Below are 22,129 nucleotides of genomic sequence, written 5' to 3' on the forward strand. Positions count from 1 at the left end.
TAAGGCCCCCAAAATGCGCGGGACGGGGGGGGGGGGGGTAATACGCAACCAATCCAACGAAACACTAACCGAAGCGCGCCTAACAGCTGCCAGCATCATCTCTCTCCCCGAATACCCGAACGACACCCCCGACCCCGGCCCCGCCGCCAAGCTAATGAAGCGCATCGAGATCCTGAAGAAACTGACGGACGGCACGGCCGCCAAGCTCGAGCAGATCGAGGAGGAAATCAAGCGCGACCGCGTGTCCTTGACCGCAGGTTTCAGGTCCCAACTCGACAAGGCCAAGAGCGGGACACGCGACCATCAAAGAATCGCGGGGTCGCTCGCTACAAAACTCGAGCAGCGTGGACCAGACAACTTGGGCGTGCGGCGATTGAGTTGACAGGCTAGAGGAGGCTGCTAAGAGGATGGCCATGATAGCACAGTGTCTCGAGGACAAGCATAGCTCAAGCAAAATAACAGAATCTCATGACACGAACAATAACAAGACCAAGATTTGTTCATAATGTCGCAGTTGACATTGTGTATATCTACCAAGAAACCTTTATAAGTGGTGCTTTTCTCCTGTCCGTATCAGCCACCAACAGTCCCTCATCGTATAGTTGCCATCATAAGATCAGCCCCAGAAGGAAGGAAGTCGACCTGGACCGGCAAGACGTGACAGCCGTGTCATGAAGAAGATACTGTCGCAATGCCCAGCGAAGAATAAGAAAAGAAAAGAATATTCGCCCCGGATCTGCCACCTGTGCCATGTCGTATCGAGAATGTGTGAATGCGGATGATGTGAGCAAAGAGAGTGGGATCAGAGCTGAGCAGCATGACCCAACAACTTCTCATCCAAATCTCCAGTCCTCGTAGTCGGAAAAGTATCGTATCCTCATAAATGTCGTCAAAACATGTAAAAGTGCGCAAAGTGGCGCATGAAGAAATGCCATCCCTCCTACTCCAAATCAATCTCAAGATCCCTTTCATGTCGACACCAACCGGCTAGCCTGGTCGGATCATCTGCAACCCCGAGCGCTCCTAAATGGAGAGCTGAAGATGCAGAGCTAACGATGAGGAATGTAGAGAAAGCGTAGTGGAGAAACAGGACCACGTCTCGATGGCCATGGTGTCTTCCAAGAAATAGTATAATAGTACAATCGTGAGAAAACGATAAGATGTAGAAGGAAGGACGAATGCGTCGAACTTCTAAAGACCACTGAAAGTACGGTTGAAAACACCAAGTACCTATCGACACCCGGCGTTAGTATTACTCTTCAGGAAAGTTCATGTCTCAGGTAGGTAAGAAATACAGGCAACCCCAGAGTAAGCCATGCAATCCTTCGTCCTGAGACACTGGAAGAGGAAGTAAACTGTAAAGGGATGGAATACTGTGGAGAGGAGGGGATAACTCCGACCGTTGCTTACCGAATAGTCCTGATGCGACGTGGAGAGGCGATGGAAGGAACACCGCCCTCATAGTACATTATCATGGAAAAGCCAGAGTGGGATATATCCAGATGCCATAATGGAATGGGGCACCTGCCACCTTCACAGCTTCAACATATCCTCGTAGAACTGGTCCAGCTCGATTATGCGGAATTGCGAGGCGAATTGATCAGTGAAAGGCGCTCTCTTCCAGATGGACGACAAGCAGCGCTTCCAGGAAACAACCTCAACGTGCCAGCCCATAGACATAGCCTTCTGCGCGTAATAAGCAAAACCCTCGGAAAACTCGGCTTCTTTCGCATCTCCTGTCGCTAGTACCATGACTCCGGGCGCATTCCCGTTTCCAGGAAATGTTGCATCAAGAATACTTGACTGCATAGCCAGGTGAAGGTTTTCATCTACACCTTGCTCACCCAACTTTGTCCGAGGGCAGAGACACGGGGATCCATCGCCAGACTCGTCTCCACTAGAAGTCCAGTCCGAAGGCGAAACAGCGACACCGCCAGTGGCGCGACGATGGTTGCTGAGACGAAAGCCGGTGTTGTTGGTGTTGTTATCGAATTTGATTACCCGTAGCATCATCGAAGTCTTGTAATCCAATTTCTGGGCTTCTAAAAAGTGAGCCGGGGGGCTGATCTGCTCTGCAGCGTTTGCCACCGATCCAGCAAGTGACTTCTTGCTGACAGGGCGATTTCGCGCCAAGATATGGTGAAGCCGGCAAAATAGGAAGTCTTTGGGGTCAATATGGAAATACTGGTTCTTGTGGATACCCCGTTTCTCCCGGCATTTCTCTTCGAAGCCGATGAAGATATTCGACATGTCGACAAATATGTGTACATCGGCACCATGATTCTTCTCGTCAAGTAGTTTCAACTTGGAGAGCTTGCGATTCAGCCGATCCAGGTTGATGTCATCAACGGGCTTCTCACGTACACCATACACAGCCTTGAAGAGGTTGTTTCGAGGGCATGGCGAGTTGTCGGCCACCGTAGCCGTGCTCATACCCTGTCTTAGCTTTGTCAGGCTTCCCGAAGATATGCCGTTGTTGTTAATACTATGCTGTGCTTGGGTGAAGCTAGTAACTCTCACGAACCCATTCGTGGGAGTTGCGGATTCATACAGGTGGCGAGATTTTGCCTGCGATGTGACATATTGGCTTAGAACGGGGCGGGCAGGTGTAACTGGTACTTGAGGTGACTGAACGTTGGCAGCTGGCTTGGGCCCTGCTGCTTGAAGGCAGAGAGACAATGCTGCTTTGTCGATTTCAGTCTGGTTGGAAGTTCCAGATGAGGACACCGGGCCGTTATATTGTCTTGAGAATGGAGATCGAAGATCAGGGAATGGACCTTGTGACCGAACTAATGACTCAGCTGCCCGACTGCTAATGTTAGCCGCCAATTTGGTATCAGGTAGCGTCACGGGAGTTGGTGGTGACGAGTCGGGGGTGATGTATGAAGGCCGCTGGCTTGAATTTTGGGTTGTGATGGACATGCAAGAATCGTCGCTGTGGTCGAAGTAGCCATTACGAGATTGTACATCATCAGGTGTCTCGTAGCCTCTTCCATCATGAAGTAACTCCCCGGACATGGGAAACGAGAGTGGCAGTGACAAATGCTCCTCATTATCGATCGCCGGCTGCGATGATTCGGGCCAGCTTTGGAGTCGAAGTGTGATGCTTGTGAGGTCACCAAACGAGGCAAGGAATTCTTGCGGCGCAAGCTCGTCTGGACTCGGGAACCATCAGGCCCAGGACGCTGTGCAACAGCTCGTCGCACGGGCTTGATCAAGGCCCCTTCGTTATCAGCCATTGTGAGATAGATGACCTATGTGCATCTATATTAGGTCAGCGTTACTCCGAACCGGGATTAAGATGAGAACAATGAAGAAATGCAAGTGAAACGGCGATTAGTTGCGATCTGAGGAGTGGGGTTGGTGGTGCGTTGTGAGGAAGGGTGGAGATATGCAGGCCTTCGCACCCAAATACATGCACACTCCGAAGCTGTATGAAGATGCCGTTTGCGCCCGCCTATTCAGGATACCGAAATCGTGTGCCACTGCCCGACGTAGGGTTGTAACGTATGCGCCTGCTTAACCGTAGCCTGGAGACTTATGCAACCGCCGAAGTAGGTTCATGAGCCATGCGCCGACAGGATCGTGGTCAGGGATTGTGTGGACTCGCCAATAATCAGGGACCGTAGGGTCTCGCCGGTATTGGGGCACTGTAGGGTCTCGCCGAGTTGGGGATGATAGGGCCTCAACGGTAGTCAGGGACCGTATGGAATCGCCGGTGTGCAGGGACTGTAGGAATCGCGGATATTCAAGGGGCAGACGAAGGCGGTTGACATAATATGAATTCAATCGCAAGAGGCCAAGCATGTGGTGAAGTTGTCCGAGTCGGATTGGATGTTTGGTGGAAGAGAAAGGGGATGACAATGTTGCAAGATCAAGCTGAGACTTGTAGGCGCTCGCGGAAATATCTCCAAGTCCAAGACGTATGCACTTGCCAAGTTGAGTCCTCCTCTTGTCAATGTGAGGAAACTGGATGGAAGTGAATACAATCGCCAAGGTGAATAAACCACCAATGGTCACATGCAACAATGAATGCAATTTGCCAGGGCGCATCCACTTGTCCAGAGTTCCAAAGATATCGAGGTATCCAGGCACCGATTGTGCGCCTCAATACGTTTAGCAGGCGCAAATGCCTAGGCGCAAACGGTCGTCGCGAAGGCATAGGCTGAACTATCGGTACTTCATGGGCAAGAAACTGGCAGCATACTCCAAGCCAGTCTCCGAATGAGACCGCAGGCAAGATGGGATCGAATGTCCACCTGAGATGAAGCAGAGTCGCGAGCGCTTGAGATGACCCCCCCAAACGGCAGCAGTATAGATGCACGATGCGTGCGCCCCTGCTGCTTTCCATCCATTCCCACGCGATCAAGCGGGTCCCCCGCGCAGCGCCATCCGATGTGAAATCCGCAGGAGTTGAGATCGAAGTTTGACCATGGGATCGAATCCAGTGGCGTCCAGGTAGGGCATGTTTTGGGCAGTGTGAAGGGCAGGGCAAGAATAGGAAATACCGAGACAACCTCACTCACCTCATACGTCGCTTCAATAACGCTACTGCTGCGGAACAGAAAAGACAGGGAATCAAACAATTGCGAGGGCAACTGTGAAGCAAAAGGACGAGCGCTGTGGTTGTGGTGTTGAAGTTTTTCCGAAATCGTAAGTAAAGGAAATAATTACTATTACCGCTTGAAACGACAAACGACAAATGCTCCTAGAAAATGAGGATTAAGTAAAGGAGTAGAAGTGAAGCGCTCAGCAAGGATTGGACTCGAAGGTGAAATAACGAACGAATTGAATACTGTGAGAGCCGGATGATGGTCTTCCAAAAGACGTCGGGCTGGATGATTCATTGACCAGCTGAGGTTGAAGTTGAAAGAGAGCCTTGCGGCGGCGAAGCGCTAGCCAACGACACTAAATAAATGGATACTGGTGGCGGGGTGATGGGATCCTTGCGCAGTCCATTTTCTGCCGCCTACAGGTAACAATCACATAATATCACAATAGCGTATTGAATATAGGTGAACAGATACTCGAATAATCACACTCTCCCAGCTATTCCCACCACTGGCAACTGGTTGATGACTTTTTTTTTTTGGCAGCGAAATTGATTGTTCCGGAGTCTGGTCTACTGGCCGGAGGCCTTTCTCCCCACCTTTGACTCACATGAACTCGCCACAGAGAGGCGGTAAAACCCGTGCCCAGTGTTCTGGAATGCAGCTCCCTAGCCCAACATCAAATGGATCTTAGGGTCTAGTACGGAGAAGGTAGCCTACGGCTAGATTGATCTGCTAGCCTGTAGTATGTAAAGCTTGACGTTCTTGAAGATCGTGTCCCACGTGCTATTGCTATTGCCAGTGCCACACGCAACGTGCCTCCCATATTTCTGTATTTTATATTCATCACAATTCTGGATGTTTTAAGCAGTTCATCGCATCAATAAACTACACCGCTACCATTTTCGCACTCATCGAGCCTGGCCAATCCTACATCCTACCAACCTGCCCGCTAACAAATGCAACCCCACAATGCGTGTGTTGGAGGTTCGGTCGTGGCATCTGTACTCCGTAACCTAACCTTAGGTACGGAGATTAAACATCCTATTATGTAGTACCTCCAACCCCTATCAAGCAGTGTAAATGCGCTGGCAATATCATGGTCAGCAGCAAATTAGGATGGTTACATCCATTGGAAAATAATCATGAGAAAACAGTGTATATGATTATCAGACTTTATTTCATTTTGAGCTATGGGCCCTGCTATAGGAGCAGATTCCGCGGCTGATTCTAATCATACAGTGCAAGTAATATACAGCAAGGCAAGAGAGGCAACTGCTTCTCATTGTAGGCCAATTATATCCGAAGCCAAGCAATACATTCTGGTATATTGGGTCCCTTGACACCCTTGAAGATTAACCCGTCGCAATCCGTGAACGCCCAAACCAATCAACACGTATCTGTCTGTCCATCTTCAGCGGCTATAGGCGTCAATATCCTCGTCTCGTACACTCCAGCCATCGTATTGCTGCTTGAGGGCTTCGTTCTCCTTGTTCATGGTGCCGATCCACTTGTTAAGTACATCGGCAGCAATGTCAATCTGCTCTTGCATCTCGAGCTTCTTCTGCTCGGCGGCAGTCTCGGCCTTCTTTCGTTCATCCTCCTTGCGCAGCTCGTCACGTGCCTTCCGCTTGGCGCGCCTGTCTTCGATGCCCCGGGCGCGATCTGCGAGGTAACGCACGCTGTGGCCCAACCCAGCGCTCTCGTGAGACACACCGCGATGGGCACGCTCCAGAGGGGGTTGTGTGAAGAACAAAACTCGGCCCGCCTCGTCTCTCTGGAATTGATCACGGATCTCGGCAGGGATGTGCTCATTCAGCGAATCGTCTAGCCGATAGACCTCGACAGGGCGCGGCGGGTTATAGGCGTTTGCCTGGCCAAGCCCACTTGGTGTAGGAATGGGTGCTACAGCTGCGGGACGAGCAGGCGAGGGTGCGAGCCGTTGAGGGTCATAGCCGACCATCGGGGTGTTGTTCATGGGCATTGGCTGGTGATGAGGCTGATGGTGGGCTTGGTGCGTAATGGGCGTGCTGTTAGGAGCGTACTGGTAGCTGTTGTAGGCTGGCTGCGGAGGCGGCTGCTGATAATGTGGGGTCTGCGGCGGCATCTGTGGTGCTGCATGAGCGTTGTGCATCCCGGGATGTCCGTACTGAGGCACTGGGACTGGCGACGCGCTAGGGCGAGGCGCGAAATGCGGCGCAGCATAAGCCGGATTGACAGGAGTCGGCGTCGGAGGGGCAGCGACGGGCTGGAAGTGGTGGGGTGTGTTGGCCATGTTAATGTCGCCCTGACTACTAGTAGCCTGCATCATGGATGGTCGGCGAATAGGTTCCACTGGAGCTACCGGCGGAGGAGTAGGCGTAGGCTCGGGTGGTGGGGATTCCTGGTGGACAAAATGAGTAAGTAAAATCCATGCAATATGGCCGCAATCAAACAGTCATGAATGAGCATTCCCAGAAAACAGAAAAACCCAGGCTGGAACGCGGGTAATCGATAAGACAGAAATCGATAATGGAGGGTGGTCTTATCGTTGGAGGGGGGAATAAGCAGGTGGGAAATGCAGGACGCAAATGAATTAAAATGAAATGATTCGAAATGAGACAAGGGTCTTGCCTCCCTCCTTCTTTTCTACTCACATTGGCCTCTCTCTCGCGACAGTGCACCGCTCCAATCAGCGGAGGGGCATTTGGATGTCCCCATGTTGGTTTGGGCAGAGGATGAGTCGGCTTTGCATCGTCTCTGAGCAGATGCTTGATCGGACTGGGCATCTTTCGCAGTCTTCGGGGAACGTCGAACAGGTCCATCTCATAGTCCTTCTCGCGAACTTCGTCTGGCACGCAACTGGCCCAATCTTGATCTTGTTAAGCCGGTGCTTCTCTTCGTTGTACCGCGCCTCACAAACGTAGACCTCTTTATCCTTGGGAAACCCACGTGGTCTGCCCTTGTTAAAACGAGTTACGAACATGACGAAGCACCTATCTACGACTTCGTCGATGTGATGGTCCCGGTATTGACCCGTCTTAACTACCTCGTTTTCGAGAAAGTGCTTCTCAAATCGATGCACCGTTTGCTCGGGGCGGTAATACCAACAGGCGTTCACCCACTTTTGTCCAGACTTGTCCTCCCAGGTTCTGTAGATCTGGGCGACAATGGGCTTCGTCAGATCATTGGGGTTGGTGATATGGACCCAATCGCCTGGAATTCCCATCATTAGCTTGTTATCCTTTCATCGCGGCCGGGTTGCAAATACTTACCAACTTTCCAGACTTCTCCACGATTGACTATCTCGGTCAAAGGCCGCCTTCCATCTTCGTCCTCAAACTCGTTGTCAGGCCTAGCCTTCTCTTGCTCGGCCAGTTGACGAGCCTGTTGCTGCAGCTCGACGGCATCTTGGAAAATCTGGCTGCCCTCCTCGTTGTACTGTTTGGCATTCTCGAACATCAACTCGATATCCTTGAGTGCGGCATCAACGTTCGGGTACTTCTTTCTCTTTGCCTTCTTCTTAATCGTATCCAGCGCGATAGGATTCTTAATGTTGGCATAATACTCCGGAGTAGCCTGCTTGTCGGGCAATTTCTCAAATGGCAAGATCATTAGATCCCCATTGGGATGTTTGAGCTTGCGCAAGCCCTTGAGCACGGCGTGAATTCGAGCTTCCAATGGGGTAAAGACCTTCGGTGGTCGGCCGCGCTTCTTGTGGGCGTCTTCGTCCCTGGCGTCTGATTTGCGGCCCTGGCGACCGCGCCTTCCACGCCGACGACCGCCTTCGTCATCGGAATCATCGTCGTCATCCTCATCGTCTTCGTCATCTTCATCTTCCTCTCCTTCGTCCAGCTCTGGAGGCGGCGAATCTTCGGCCTCGGGTAGCTCGCCCAGGTCAGGAAGTACGGCCTCTGCGGGTGTTATGACCTCGTCGTCTACCAGCTTTTGGAGCTCCTCCTTGAAGACTTCGCGCAAGCGACCGGCATCCTGGAAGAAATGGGACGAAGGTCGGTTATAGACTTGGGCGTTGTGACAAATTTGCGCGACATCGCGGACGAACTCGGAAAAACTCGAGTATTGCTTCTTGAGCTTCTTTGTCTGTAGTTGCTAGTTAGAACAAAAACTCAGAGGGGGGGCTACAGGTTGGAGAAGCGCACTCTTATGGTACTGAAGGCGATTCCCTCTTTGATGACGTCGTAGTAGTCAGGGACGAGCCGTCGGTTGGGGACGCGTTGGAAGTGCTGCGCGATCTGATAGCCATCTTTCTCTCGGTAACTAGACAGGTAGTTGGCTGTGTTCTCGATGATGATGTACATGTCGCTTGACAAGGCGCCGCGGCGTCTGGTGCCGGGTTCTTCGCTGGTCCCCGTCCCGTTCCCTCTGCATCGTCTTCTTCGCCTTCGGCGTCGTCGTCTTCTTCACCCTCAGCATCGGCGTCAGGGTCAGCCTCTCCGTCGGCATCCTCATCTGGATCGCCATCAGCATCTTGATCGCCAGGGCCATCTTCCGTGGTGTCCATAGCCTCAGGCGCGTCTTTGCCCTCGTTTTCGGCCGAGGCCTTGGCTTCGATGGATTCGCGCACCTCGGTCGCGTTATCGGCAGGCTTCGCGTCCTGGTCGGCCATTGTGGATGCGACAGTAACAAAAATAAGGCCAAATTGGCAGGATTGTATTTACGATTGAAAGGACAGCATAACACTGCTTTGAAAGGGTAGCTTGACACCAAGCGAACGATTGCGCAACCCGACAGGTAGCTCAGGAGATCAGTTGGTTGATGGGTTCAATTCAATGGCCGCAGCCGATCTTTTTCCGTTGCCAAGTACTGCGGATTACCTAGCATGTTAACATCCGATCACCGACGGCTGTGGGGCAACCAAGTGGTCCGCGCTGAAGCTGTACAAATGTGGCTTTGGGGAGACACGGCTCCAACTTTCACCCTGTCGGCTCGCCGCTCTGATGCCCCGATATCGTAATAAGGGCCGATCGTCTTGATTTGACTCTAATAAATTAACATGGATCCCTCCCTCAACTGCAATGGCTGGCAAAAAGGAAGAGGATCATTCGAATTTTGCACAGAAACACGGCACCCTGCTAAACAGAACTCTCAAACGCCTAGCAAACAATGCACGCACGAAACCTTCAGCAAGCACTCATGTCATCTCGTCTCATACCCTCTTCCGCCCCCCTTTCCCACGAGTCTCCGGCGAGGCGATTAGAACTAACTGTCTCGGTCTTGCAGCTGCTACTAAAAATAACAGCAGTCCCGTTTGTCACCCGATTCGCCGCCTCTCGCTGTGGGGTTGCGGCGGCCTTCTTGTTAGCAATGGTAGGCTTCTTGGAAGTGGTCCCGTTGACCGAGGGGGTGGGAACAGAGTCAGTAAAGCATCCCTGTAGGAGGTATCTGCTGATGTGCTTATTGCGAGTATATACTTGTTAAAAGCAAGTCCAATTCAGCATAATGTAATCATGTCGCGTGAGCCTTGAGGTACTGAAATTTATCAAGTTGCTTGTGCGTATATCTGTTCTGGGTTACAAATTATGGCTGTCTATCTGAGTAACATGTTGTTCCCACGCACGCGTAGCACAGTATACAAGACTTATATGCCTGCCAACCGAGGCCCCTGGCGCTAGTAACAGCCTTTGGCAAACAGTATATTTCGTATTACGCCCCTTTCCCCTCATCCGCCGACCGACTGGTGTCTGTGCCGCCATTCTCGGGCCCTTCGATCCACTCATCCGCCTTCCTCTTGCGCAGGTCATGCCACCCCATTCCCCAGAGGAATACTCCACATGCGGCGGCCAGCGCCGCCGCCAGGTAGAGAACGTGGTCGAGACTGTTTGCATATGCAATTAGCACAGCGGGAAGGTCCGCCGGCAGGACCAGGGAGCGGAAGCCGGTAGCACCGGCCCCCACGATGATGGCGGGGTCGACCTGCGGCGCATGCTGGATGATCTGCGACTGCAGGCTCGTGAGGAAGATGATATTGAAGAGGGTCAACGTGATGGTGGAACCCAGAGCCTGAGTGAAGATAACGAAGGCAATGCCAGACGAGAGCTCTTCGTCGCCCATGGCGGCCTGGACAGCTATGATGGCCTAGTAAGCAGGTATAGGATAGGGGATCAAATTAGCAAGCTACTTCTTGTGGTTGTACCCCATTTGGCCAAGACGAGTGAAGAGGAGATAACGAACCAGTTGGAGGCCGGCGCCGGAGCCGATGCCCGCGAGAATCTGAAAACCAACCCAGTAGCGAGTGGGGCTGGCAGGTTGGAGGATATAGTACAGGCCGGTTCCTACCGAGAGAAAGATGGCGGAGAATACGGCAATAGGAATCACGAAGCCTATCTTGGACACTAAGGGCCGGCTTGTTAGCAGTTATATAAACAGGACACAGTGTCTGCTAATTTTCTCGGGAAGTGCTTCGCATTTTCCTTCTCATAGACTTACCTAAACCACCGGCAGCTCCAGCTACAAACAGCTGTGCCAATATCATAGGCAGAAGATAGACGGCACTCAGCATCGCGCTGGCTCCATTGACGGCTTGGAAGTAGATCGGGAGGTAGTAGACTGGCCCGTAGACGGCCGACATGAGAAAGGCCTCGTAGATGCCGGCGGCCAACACGTCGCGCCGGCTGATCAGGGCGTGAGGCGTCATAGCGTCATCCCCACGGTGTCGGTTCCAGAAATACCAAACAATGGCGGTGACACCGGCGCCGCAGAACAGGCCGAGGACTTGAGACGAATTACAGGGGTAGGCCTGGCCGCCAAACTGGAGCGCGAGGAGGAGCATGAGGACTGCTGGTGTGAATAGGACGAAACCTACGAGATCGAGATGGTGGTGCAATCTCGGGAGCAGAGTCCGTGGTCTAGGCTTTACCTCTTCTTCGGGAATGTGCAAAAGAAGGATGGCGAGGGCGGCTAGACCACCAGCCGGCAGATTGATATAGAAACCTGACGTTTGTTAGTAATGTTGTTGAAGCGTTTTGAGCCGAAGTCCCAAAGAGGGAGGAGACGGGTGGATAAGTCAGAGACTGATCACGTACACCAGCGTCAAGTAGTGTAAGAGGTAAAAGCTCCCCCGATGAGCGGACCCATGACGAGTCCGAGGAGGTTGACTATTTCGTGTACCCTGTTAGCCGGCCCAAGCCAAGGTAAATCTATTATTTTCATATGAATCAGTGGCAGACTTACAGCCCATGGTCAAACCTATCAAGGCTATTAGATCATCACCAGTCAGCAAAAGCTCTACTAGACAGCGGAAGATGAGTTTCGCCTTACCAGGTCGCTTTTCAAGGGGCGCACAACAAGAGACAATGGTGATAGAGCCATTGCTGATACCAGCGGCACCGAAGCCCGCAACGAAGCGGCCGATGATGAACATGGCAGACGAGATAGCAGCACCCCAGAGGATGGAACCAAGCTCGAACACAGCAAAGGCCAAAAAGTTCCACTACTACGGGTAAGAGACGAATGCAAGGGGGCTTTTCCCAATGAACCTTGGTGTTAAAGTATTTGTAGATCCTCCCAGTCAACGGTTGTGGTGCCGCACTGGAAAATGTAGAGTGTTGGATTTAGATGGATTTGACAACCAACTTGGATATGGATTCCATATTAACAAAGGTGGGGATAGGGACCAAGACTAACCTTCCAAATTGGTAGGCACTGGCGTACCAACCGACGTCAACAAGGGGAATGGAACTCGTCAGTAATGCGCGGTATGGCCTGGGTCATCGGGTTATGGTCAGCCTCCACTCTCCGTGTATAGCCATATTTTGATCTAGTAATGAGCCGGAGTATATAGGATACTAATGAAATATCCAGGAGACACTTAACTTACCGTGCTGATGATCATAGTGTCCAGCAACATGAGAAAGCTCGGAAAGGCGACAGCGGCTACAATGACAGCGAGCTTGACACCAGTCACATACTCGCGGCTGGGTACCGGACTCTACATCTTGTTCTGGGGAGATTGATGGAGCTTCGTAGTATCTTGATCAGCAGACACAGGTGCCGCTGCCGAGGTCGTGTGGTTCGAGAGCTGGGCCATAGTCACGAGTGTGGATGTGATATCAAAGCTGCCCCGGATGTCTTTTATTCTCGTGAAAATCAGTAGCAAAATATAAAAAAACAAGCAAAAGCAAAACAGACAAGAATTACAATGAGCTTAGGGTACCAGGAAAGAAAGTGGTGTTTGGTGGTTAATTACGACCCAAACTGCCAAATTCGCCTAAGAAGCAAGGAATGATATTAATTGCTGGCCACAACCAACATCCAACAGCCAACATCCACATAGTAAAGCATTTCAGAGGTTTCCGCTATCCCGCCATTGCCATCGCCTGCCTTGACTTCTACACTCAACAAGTTTCACTATTCCGTCCCATTCTTCGATTTCGGTCACTACTGGTGTCGGGTAACTTGCTACACTCGATCCATTATTACGCCTCGTGGGCTCCAGCCCTTTACCCCCATTACCCACCATCATGGAGGGCATTTCCAAGTTGCGGGGAGAAGCTCTACTGTCAAGACGGCCGCTGGAATAAATATGCTTGGGCGGTTGACTCCTTCACTGCCAACGGTGCCACCATCCTGTAATACTGCGCCACTCTTGCTTCCTTGTTTTCATCCATGCTTCTCTCCGTCTTACTTTCAGGTGAAAGCTAGCTGAATCTGACTTTGTGGACAGCACTGTGCCGCACGAACTCCACAGGGCTCGTCGCCAGCCCCTGAACCATTTCTTCTCCAAGGCCCGGGTCGCTTCCCAGCAGAATGTCATTGACCGCAGCCTCGTCATTTTCTGTGATAGGATCTCGAAGTTCGCCGTGGCTGGGAAGGCGGTGGCCTTGGGAGCCGCCATAAGTGCCCTGACGCGGGATATCGCCTGCGAGTTTTTGCTCGACAAGACGTATGCACATCTGAAAAGGGAGGATTTCCATGTGAACGTGACCAACATGCTGCAATCAGGCGGTGTGGTCTGGCGTGTGACCAAGCATGTACCTTGGTTCGGGCCATTGATTCAGGCCATTCCGCCAAGTATCCTGAGCAAAGTTGCCGATCGCGGCACAGCGGCATTCTTTACATGCATACAGGCAAGCATACATGCGCAATCCCAGCGATATCTTATGGCTTCTTTTTTCTTCTTCGCTGACACCTGAGATGCCAGGAGAGTCAACGAGATACTAGGGAACTCATCCGCGTTGCCACCATGTCTTCCTCCTCGTCCTACACTCCCGGTACCAAGGATGAGTCGCCAAGAACCATCGTCCACAAAATCGTCAACTCAAACCTTGCTCCATCTGAGAAGAAGTTCGAGCGGGTCATGAACGACGTGGCGACCATCACGGGCGCCGGATTCGAGACGGCAGCTAGCGCTCTGAGGCTGATCTTTTACCATGTATTTTCCGACCCTGATATTCTACGCCGACTGCGCGCGCGGAGCTCGCCACGGTCGACGCTGCCAAGGACAAACTCAAGACGCTGGAACAGTTGCCGTATCTGACATCGGTGATCATGGAAGGCATGCGGCTCAGTCCGGCCATCGGGTCTCGCGCGGCACGTATCGCGCCCGATCGAGACCTATTCTACGAAGGAGACGACGGGTATACTATGCGCATCCCGGCCGGGACGCCGGTGGGAATGACGACCATCCTGATGCACACCAACGAGACGCTGTATCCGGCACCCCTTTCCTTCAACCCTGATCGGTGGATGGACGCCGGCGCGCGAAGGAGACTAGAAAAAACATACGCACCCTTTTCGAGGGGCACAAGGATCTGCCTGGGCATGCAGTATGTCAGACCCTTTTATTTCTTTTCACCTATCCACAATCAATCACTCGGGGATCCTTTTCACTTCTTTTCATGTCGCGCGCAAAAGTGGATATCCACCATATGCGTGCGATATAGTGGTATATGTACTCAATGCGAAATTTCACTAACCAAGCCTCTCACTTGGGGTGAATGTGTAGTCTTGCGTGGGCAGAGATGTACCTTATTGTTTCTGAGGTTATCCAACACTTCGATATCAAGTTCTAGGGAGTAGATGCGACAGACTTCGAAATGGAGAGTGACCGGTTCATTATCGGGATCAAAGGCAATACCGAGCTGAATGCCATAGTAACTCTATGCCAGGAGTAGTAATTAAAAGCATTCTGACTTCTTCAATGGATGCTCGTTCTGGTTATGTAAATATGCTACTCCAAATGTCACCAGGACCTCCCCCTTGAATGGATGAAACACACGTGCCAGAAGCATAGCCCCATGGAGTCGCACTAGCAATAGCGCTGTCATTGTATTCGCTTGTGACTAGCCTGCCAGCATTATAGACTCGATGCTCAATATTCGGGTGAAGTCTTCGGTTACTATGGGTCACTTAGGAAACATAGATAGGGAAACTTGCGGGAGGAAATACTTCCAATAAGGCTGATGCTCACCATCCAACTGGACAAGTAGCCTTGTGCTGTGATTGACACAGCCTGACATTCCATCCTATCAATAGAGGCGGAACATGTGTAATATAGGTTGAAACAATAGAAACTGCATATTACTTCTAAGCTGATCTTTCCTAAGAGAATAATGAGGTACCTCGCCAGTAATATTTCACTATCACCGAGCTCTTATTAATGAATCCCGACCCCAGTCAACATTGTTTGCTGTAATAGTTGCGTATTAAAGACATGTTTCTCTTGTGTAGCATAAATATCACAATACCTGTCTTTAGATGAATTTACATTCTTGGTAGCTGGCGCTTGATTTCTAACATAATTCTGGTGTGCTGATTGTGCATTTATACAAACATTCACTCGCTTTTGTATTCACAATTCTGTCAATCCAGTTTGATATACCGACGATGTATTCACTGTACTTAGTAGTACATTCACAGATTGTAAATTTCCTATATAAGCACCCTTTGCATAACCGATTCTATCCTCCCTCCTCCGGTCATCATTACCAACCAACTCAAAAACCAGCACTACTTTCTTATTGGTTGTAAATCATTCCTCCCCAAACCACATCCAAACATAACTTCCTTTTTTTGCTCAACATCCATGGCATCTTCACCCTGAACGACGTCACAGTATGGCTTCTTTTCCCCTCAACGACTACGTAATCGTTCGAGCCTCCAGCACCTCGACCAAAGGAGCCGGCCTGTTCGCCAAGCGAGATCTGGAGCCCGGCCGGCGCGTCGTCTGCGAGGACCCTCTGCTGATGTGCGACGACCTTCCGCTCAAGGGACAAGGACGCACGCCCGTCATGCAGCGCCTCTCTAAGGAGCAGAAAGAACGGTTCGCACGTCTCCCCACCGGGCCCGGAGATGTATTCCGTGTTCTTGGCATTAATTCCCGACCCCTCATCCCCGGCGACGCCGAGTCCGGCATCCACCTCATGAACGCGGTCAAGTATAATGACGTCCGGCTTCAGACTGCTCACTGCGAAATGGTGGGGTTCTTCACTGCCGTGGTCAGTCACAGGTAAGAACAATACATCAGTCAACTCAGCAACGAAGATCTGCCTCATGCTAACAGAATGTTCTTTAGTAGCTGTACGCCAAATTCGTACCTGTGCTACAACGAAGCCACAGAGTCCATGGACCTCCACCTAGTGCACAAGGTGGCGAAAGATGAAGAAATCACCGTCTCCTACTTCCAGGATAACTATTCCTTCCCCCAGAGTGTCCGAGCTGAGAGACTGCAGAAGTGGAACTTCACTTGCACCTGCAGCAGCTGCACCACCAACTCGGCGATCTCCGACACCCGCCGCGCGAGAGTCAAGTGGTTCTTCTCGGACTACGACCAGCTTACGATGACTCGTTTGCTGAACGATGGTAACATCATTTCCCGGCGTGGACGCGTCAACCTGGGGAACCAAGACGTCTGGGATATGATGGAGGACCTCCGGCAGATCCTCCAGCACATGAAGGACGAGGGCTTGTACGGAGTGGCGATGACCAGTGTGCTCATGGATCTCGCATGCCTCTATGAGGACGTTGGCGATCTGCAGAACCGACGAGCCAATATGAGAGAGGCTCTCAGAATTCAAGAGATGTGCCTAGGAGTTTTTCATCCCGATACCAGAGCCTTGGCACGGCTTACCTCATAATTCAATATGGCTCTGGAGCGAACCGGATGCCGGATAATATTGGTAACGCAGCAGACAGATAGCTAGCAGTTAGTCAATGAAACAAGAAGCCATCATCAGCTGGCTGTCCTCAGCGATCACTACTCCGTTCTCATGTGAACTTGGTTTTGTACTCTTTTCTAACGCTCACTCACATGTTATCGGAGGATGTCCGCACGATAACCAACCGTTGAGCAAGAGGCACCAAGCCAGATTTATAGTGATACGATGCCAATACACAACGGTGTAATTTATCCCATTTTGCGCAAATAATGCCTGAACCTGAGGCGCCTGTATACTACTGATATATGTTGCAGACTCCCATGATATATTCATTTTCAATACAAAGCACACCACCCTTGTTTTCATTCTCTCCTTTTTCTGTACTAGTATATAAGCGATCGAATCATTACTTCAGCTGTCAGGGGTTTGATATGAGTGGGTCGTCAATATACCCTGTCCAAATGATGCAATTGGCTGTTGCCATTTAAGCCAAAGCCCTCCCGCTCTAAGCGTATGAGCCGCATGAGATACCGGTCGTGATAAAATTCCTAGATGCCGATGACTTTCAAAACGATTACAACATGGCAGAGCCTTATGACGCTCTACCTTTGGGCTCTTATATCCGCCTGTTGGAACTTCACGACCCTCGTGATACAAGCGACGATGGATTTCTTGGCACCTTCAAGGCGGTCAGCCTCGACGAAAGCGTTCCACGCTACACAGCCATCTCGTATACCTGGGACAAGCCAGCTACTCATGCCTCCACGCTCCGGATATCTAATGGTCAGACCCTGCCGCTGAGCCAGACAGTCACCGAACTTTTCCGAATGTTCCATCGACGTCATCCCCAGAACAGTAGTTGCAGCAGCGCTGACCATCAGCAAGTGCCGGAACAAGGGAGGTGGCGGCGGTGGGGACGACGAGACAGCAGCAGCAGCAATAATAATAAAACCAACAGCCCATTCTACCTCTGGATCGACACACTCTGGATCGACCAGACCAACCGAACGGAAAGGGCATCGCAGGTTGCCCAGATGGGCCGCGTCTACTCCTCCGCCGAACAGGTCCTCGTCTGGCTCGCCCAGGACACCCCCGAGTCGCGCGCCGCTTTCGCCTTCATGGCATCCAAGCAGCGTCTGCGCTGGCCCGACGACTGGGACGCCTTATTACTAAGCGGCGGCGACGGTAGCTTCATGGAGGGCCTGAACTTGATGCTGCCGCTGCTGGCACGCCCCTGGTTCCGGCGCGTGTGGGTCATCCAGGAGGTCGCGCTCAACGCGCGCGTGCACCTGGCATGGCGGCGACGACTCGGTCGACATCGAAACGTTCCGCTGCAGCGTGTACGCCGTCTGGAAGTTTCATCAACGAAGCACTCAACAACAACAGCAGCAGGAGGGCCGTGGAGAGGTGAAGAACAAGAACGGGGCAGAAGGACAAGAGGAGGAGGAGGACCCGGGCGTGCGTGGCCTTTGGAACGCGACGCAGGTGCTCGAGATCCGGGACCGTTACCTTCGCCAGGGTCCGGTGCGCTACGAGCTCCTGCTACAGGCGGCCTTCTACTTCGAGGCGACGGACGCGCGGGACGCCGTCTTCGCTTTCCGGGGTATAGCCGACGCGGGCCGCATGCCGGTGTTGCTTCCCCTGTATACCGTCGACATGGGCCAGGAACCCGAGTGCAGTGATGCCATCGCCGACATTTACCGCCGGACGGCCGAAGCCCTGCTGTGTCATGGCCCCTCGCTCTACCTACTGTCTCTCGGAGGCTTGGGCCGGCCACGAGCCCGGCAGTTGCCGACGTGGGTCCCGGACTATAGACACCTGGTCTACGTGGCGCCCTTCATGAGCTGTGATGCGGCTGGATGGTGCACGGGAAGCAAACCCGAGGTCCAACCTCGACTTGTGGCTCCCGATCGACTGAAGGTACAGGTCATCCCATTTGATACGGTAGAGTCTGTTTGCACGCCGTTCGACTCGTCCTCCGTTTCAGGCCAGCAGAGGGCCATGGCCGACTTCGCGGCGCTGGGCAATACGCTGCCAAAGGACTCCCGGACGGGGTCCTGGCGCAAAGACCTGACCAGGCACATGACCTTCGGTCTGAACATCGACGACCAGCCAGCGGGTCCTGAGTACGGTGGGTACTTCCTGGAGTGGAGGGAGTGGCTGGACTCGAGCACGTCCGACGCGAACCTGGAGCCCATTCGGCACAACAAGTTCCATCGCGCGATAAGCCCGCGAATAGACGATTGGGTTGCATTTGGCACTAAGCAGGATCGGTTCTGCATCGGGCCTCCGGAGGTCGAGGTCGGCGACTTGCTGTGCGGAGTTCCTGGCTGTCGAATGCCTCTACTACTCAGGCCGAAGCCAGGCGATGGTGATGATGAAAGACATCCAGACTCGACACAGTACTATTCACTTGTGAGTTGGTGCTACGTCTCGGACATGATGAGGATAAGGGATAGTTAGCGCCGGGCAACATGCCAAGAAGCCACAGATATAATTCTCTGCTAAGGTAGAAACATTGCATTTTATTAATTACTTCGACGTAGCTTTTACGACTTGATTCTTAATCTGTCTATGTGAAGTCTCAAACATAATCATACATCGATGACGCTATGGCCATCATACCCCCTTGCAGTACCTCACCCATACTACAGTCTCTCATTTTTCAGTCCCCCCTAGCTCAACTCAGCACCCGAGGCGTCATCTTGATATACAGCGACGGTTTCAACCACAGCGAGTACGCCAGCTGCCTGCCCATCCAGTCACGACTGCTATCGGCCAGCGCAATATCAAAATTGTACAGCACGCGCGCCATGATGAGCCGCATCTCGGCGTAGGCCAGGTTGCGGCCGATGCAGTCGCGCGGCCCCACGGCGAACGGCTGCAGCACGTCGAGCTGGTCGCCCGCGAACTCGGCCGCGCCCAGGAACCGCTCCGGGTGGTACTCGTACGGCTTCTTGAAGTTGGCCTCGCGGTGGTAGGCCGGGTACTGCCAGACGGCTACCGCGGTCTGATAGATTTCAAAGGAGGTCAGTCAGCGCTGCTGCCAGAATTTCATATGTAAGGACGGGTACGGAGGGCAAAAACTGCACTTACGCCTTCGGCTACGTATTTTCCGGCAATGGTGCTGCCGCCCGCCGGGGTTTGGCGGGGCAGTCCACCGACGATGCTGGGATAGCGTCGCAAAGCTTCGTTGAGACAGGCCAGTAGGTACGGAAGGTCCATGACAGAGAGTAGCGTGATGTCCTTGTCGCTTTTAAACGTCGTTCGCACCTCCTCAGTGGCCTTGGCGAGAGCGGCAGGGTTCGTCAGCAGCAGGTAGGTGACACCGCACAGCAGGGTCGCCGTCGTCTCGGAGCCAGCTACGATGAGTTGACTCGTGTTGAGCAACCACTGGTCCTCGCTCAGATTCTGTGTCCCACCATAGCATGTCAGTTCTGCTTTCCCCATAGTTCACCCAAATTCACAAGTGTGACTTACCCACTTCTCCTTCTCCTTGAGCCATCCCTCCATGATATCAGGTTGCGACCCCAGCGCTACACGGGCTTCGAGCTTCTCCTTGACATGCTTGATGTGCTCAGCACGAGCCTTCAAGATGCTCGGCTGCCGAGAGACCCAATTGACGAACCATTTCAGGCCCAAGTGCATGAAGACAGCGATCTGAGCAGATTCGTTGGCCAACGAGCTGATCAGCTTGACCCAAGGGTGGTACTCTGAAGCAGCAAGACAACCAAAATCCTGGGAGAAGGCGAGCTTGCCGAGAATGTCGAAAGTGGCGAAGGTGTCTTTAAGGAGGAAAAGGAGGTTAATACCAAAAGTAGAAGTTCTGGTTGAATATCGGTAGAGTTAACCAATGACTTACACCAGTCTTTCATATCCAGCTCCGCTTTGCCATTGTCGCAATTCTCTCGCAGCCGCTGGATCAGCAGATCGACGTAGCCGCTGATGACGGGCTCCTGCCTGCGCATGGCGCCGTCGCTGAACGAGGGGGCGATGGCCTTGCGCAGCCGGCCGTGCTCGTCGCGCGTGGGCGCGTTCATGATGGAGGTGGGGATGTTGTCGCTGGGGAAGTAGAAGTCCGGGTGCTTGGGCAGCTCGCGCCCGCTGCGGACGCCGTAGATGTCGCGCCAGGCGTCGGCACTCGCGAACGCCAGCTCGTCGGGCGCGATGCGCACGACGTCGCCGTACCGCTCGTGCAGCGCCGCCACGTGGAACGGCATCCGGCCGTTGACCATCTCCACGGTCGAGCGGAAGACGGTGGCCCGGTTGAGGAGGGGGCCGGGGAACTTCCGCAGCGGGTGGAAGAAGAGGTTGTACACCACCTTGGCGACGACATAGGTGAGGAACTGTGGGAAGAGTCAGTCAGGTGCTGATATGCATCATAGGGGATGGCCGGGTATCACTTACAGCGACCAAGGCCAGGGCGGCAAGCTTCGCCACCCCGACTGGGTTGGAACCCAGCAAAGAGAACGACATGGTGAGTCCTCCAAAGGTGATGACTGCCTATGCCTCAGGCTGTGTGTTTCCAAAGGGAACAGAAAAGATATATCTCGAATCCATCTCGTAAGTAGGTTGATGGTGATAGTGTATCAACTATGTACAACAACCAGTGATAGGATGTCGTTCGATAAGCACGCCACAGAAATGACTGTTCCAGGGGTGCATGCGACAGATGAGCATCAAGGCATCAAACCTTCAACCCCAGACCAGACGGTCTGCCAGAAGTATGATGACTAACCATTTAGTATCTAGCTTCAGGTCTTACCCACCAGCTTGACAGCGCGTTACCTATTACAAATTTGACATGTCGCCATGGATGGTATTCCACCGTACATACAACAGTAATGTTGATTTTCCCATTCCAGTAACTTTCCAAGCTTGGGTATATCTCAGAAACTGCAGCACACGACTCCAATCTCCGAGCGCTTATTGGGCGAAGAGTGGTAGACACATGGCTTACTGTATCGAAAGTGGATCTTGATACTACTCTGCAGCTTACTGTTGGGAGTATAGGGAGAGTATCATGGGTTGGTTACACCCCACGTGGTCCTCGAGCCTGGGTTCTGACTCGTGGCTGATACCGAATTCATTCTCGCTTGGAGGAATTAAGGAAAAAAACACCGACGGGTTTTGCCGAAACGTGCATTACAGAACTTGCATAACGTATCCCACAAGCGAATGTCCCACATAAGCGAATGTCCTATTCTTTTATACCCCTTCTAATAAAATATAAGTTAATTTTACTACAACGTATTTAAAATATTAAAATTAATCGGAATCCTCATCTCTAGATACTTCTATATCATTTTAATAAGTACGCGTATTATACCCGGGCTCTCTATAAATTTTATAGCGCTATAAGCGTGTCTTAAACGTTCTTATATAATTACTCCTTCGACGCGATTCGTTTTATAACTATTTATTAATATCCTTTTAAAATTATAAGTTTTCTTTAGTTTATATATAAAATAATCCTTTATTTTA

The 22,129-nt window shown here is 52.1% G+C and overlaps 8 protein-coding genes across 8 annotated transcripts; 3 read left to right on the forward strand and 5 right to left on the reverse strand.

Annotated features, from left to right (window-relative positions):
* Positions 1 to 151: 151 nt before the first annotated feature.
* PG994_003468 (uncharacterized protein) lies at positions 152 to 415 on the reverse strand (the record flags this gene model as incomplete). The annotated part of the gene is made up of 1 exon (XM_066854877.1): positions 152 to 415. The coding sequence occupies one exon, from the start codon at positions 413 to 415 to the stop codon at positions 152 to 154; it is 264 nt and encodes an 87-aa protein (XP_066719155.1).
* A 1,118-nt stretch (positions 416 to 1,533) lies between these two features.
* PG994_003469 (uncharacterized protein) lies at positions 1,534 to 2,433 on the reverse strand (the record flags this gene model as incomplete). The annotated part of the gene is made up of 1 exon (XM_066854878.1): positions 1,534 to 2,433. The coding sequence occupies one exon, from the start codon at positions 2,431 to 2,433 to the stop codon at positions 1,534 to 1,536; it is 900 nt and encodes a 299-aa protein (XP_066719156.1).
* Positions 2,434 to 5,964: 3,531 nt separating this feature from the next.
* Positions 5,965 to 9,156, reverse strand: PG994_003470 (uncharacterized protein; the record flags this gene model as incomplete). The annotated part of the gene is given in 6 exon segments (XM_066854879.1): positions 5,965 to 6,933; positions 7,187 to 7,300; positions 7,312 to 7,745; positions 7,805 to 8,630; positions 8,690 to 8,823; positions 8,847 to 9,156. 6 exon segments carry the CDS (start codon positions 9,154 to 9,156, stop codon positions 5,965 to 5,967), a joined length of 2,787 nt encoding a protein of 928 aa, XP_066719157.1.
* A 1,037-nt stretch (positions 9,157 to 10,193) lies between these two features.
* Positions 10,194 to 12,139, reverse strand: PG994_003471 (major facilitator superfamily domain-containing protein; the record flags this gene model as incomplete). Its single annotated transcript, XM_066854880.1, has 6 exons — positions 10,194 to 10,625; positions 10,722 to 10,882; positions 10,977 to 11,480; positions 11,721 to 11,979; positions 12,026 to 12,077; positions 12,123 to 12,139. The coding sequence occupies 6 exons, from the start codon at positions 12,137 to 12,139 to the stop codon at positions 10,194 to 10,196; spliced, it is 1,425 nt and encodes a 474-aa protein (XP_066719158.1).
* An 870-nt stretch (positions 12,140 to 13,009) lies between these two features.
* Positions 13,010 to 14,560, forward strand: PG994_003472 (cytochrome P450; the record flags this gene model as incomplete). Its single annotated transcript, XM_066854881.1, has 5 exons — positions 13,010 to 13,026; positions 13,213 to 13,519; positions 13,690 to 13,920; positions 13,965 to 14,314; positions 14,494 to 14,560. 5 exons carry the CDS (start codon positions 13,010 to 13,012, stop codon positions 14,558 to 14,560), a joined length of 972 nt encoding a protein of 323 aa, XP_066719159.1.
* Positions 14,561 to 15,604: 1,044 nt separating this feature from the next.
* On the forward strand, positions 15,605 to 16,624 carry PG994_003473 (uncharacterized protein; the record flags this gene model as incomplete). The annotated part of the gene is made up of 2 exons (XM_066854882.1): positions 15,605 to 15,996; positions 16,066 to 16,624. 2 exons carry the CDS (start codon positions 15,605 to 15,607, stop codon positions 16,622 to 16,624), a joined length of 951 nt encoding a protein of 316 aa, XP_066719160.1.
* Positions 16,625 to 17,226: 602 nt separating this feature from the next.
* PG994_003474 (uncharacterized protein) lies at positions 17,227 to 19,108 on the forward strand (the record flags this gene model as incomplete). Its single annotated transcript, XM_066854883.1, has 2 exons — positions 17,227 to 17,985; positions 18,032 to 19,108. The coding sequence occupies 2 exons, from the start codon at positions 17,227 to 17,229 to the stop codon at positions 19,106 to 19,108; spliced, it is 1,836 nt and encodes a 611-aa protein (XP_066719161.1).
* Positions 19,109 to 19,325: 217 nt separating this feature from the next.
* On the reverse strand, positions 19,326 to 21,121 carry PG994_003475 (Trichothecene C-15 hydroxylase; the record flags this gene model as incomplete). Its single annotated transcript, XM_066854884.1, has 5 exons — positions 19,326 to 19,655; positions 19,742 to 20,056; positions 20,126 to 20,430; positions 20,508 to 20,991; positions 21,053 to 21,121. The coding sequence occupies 5 exons, from the start codon at positions 21,119 to 21,121 to the stop codon at positions 19,326 to 19,328; spliced, it is 1,503 nt and encodes a 500-aa protein (XP_066719162.1).
* Between the last annotated feature and the right edge of the window lie 1,008 nt (positions 21,122 to 22,129).

This window comes from Apiospora phragmitis (genome assembly GCF_038363925.1).
Source record: "Apiospora phragmitis strain CBS 135458 chromosome Unknown utg000004l:1.0-3135199.0:1.0-3139288.0, whole genome shotgun sequence".
Lineage (NCBI taxonomy): Eukaryota > Fungi > Ascomycota > Sordariomycetes > Amphisphaeriales > Apiosporaceae > Apiospora > Apiospora phragmitis.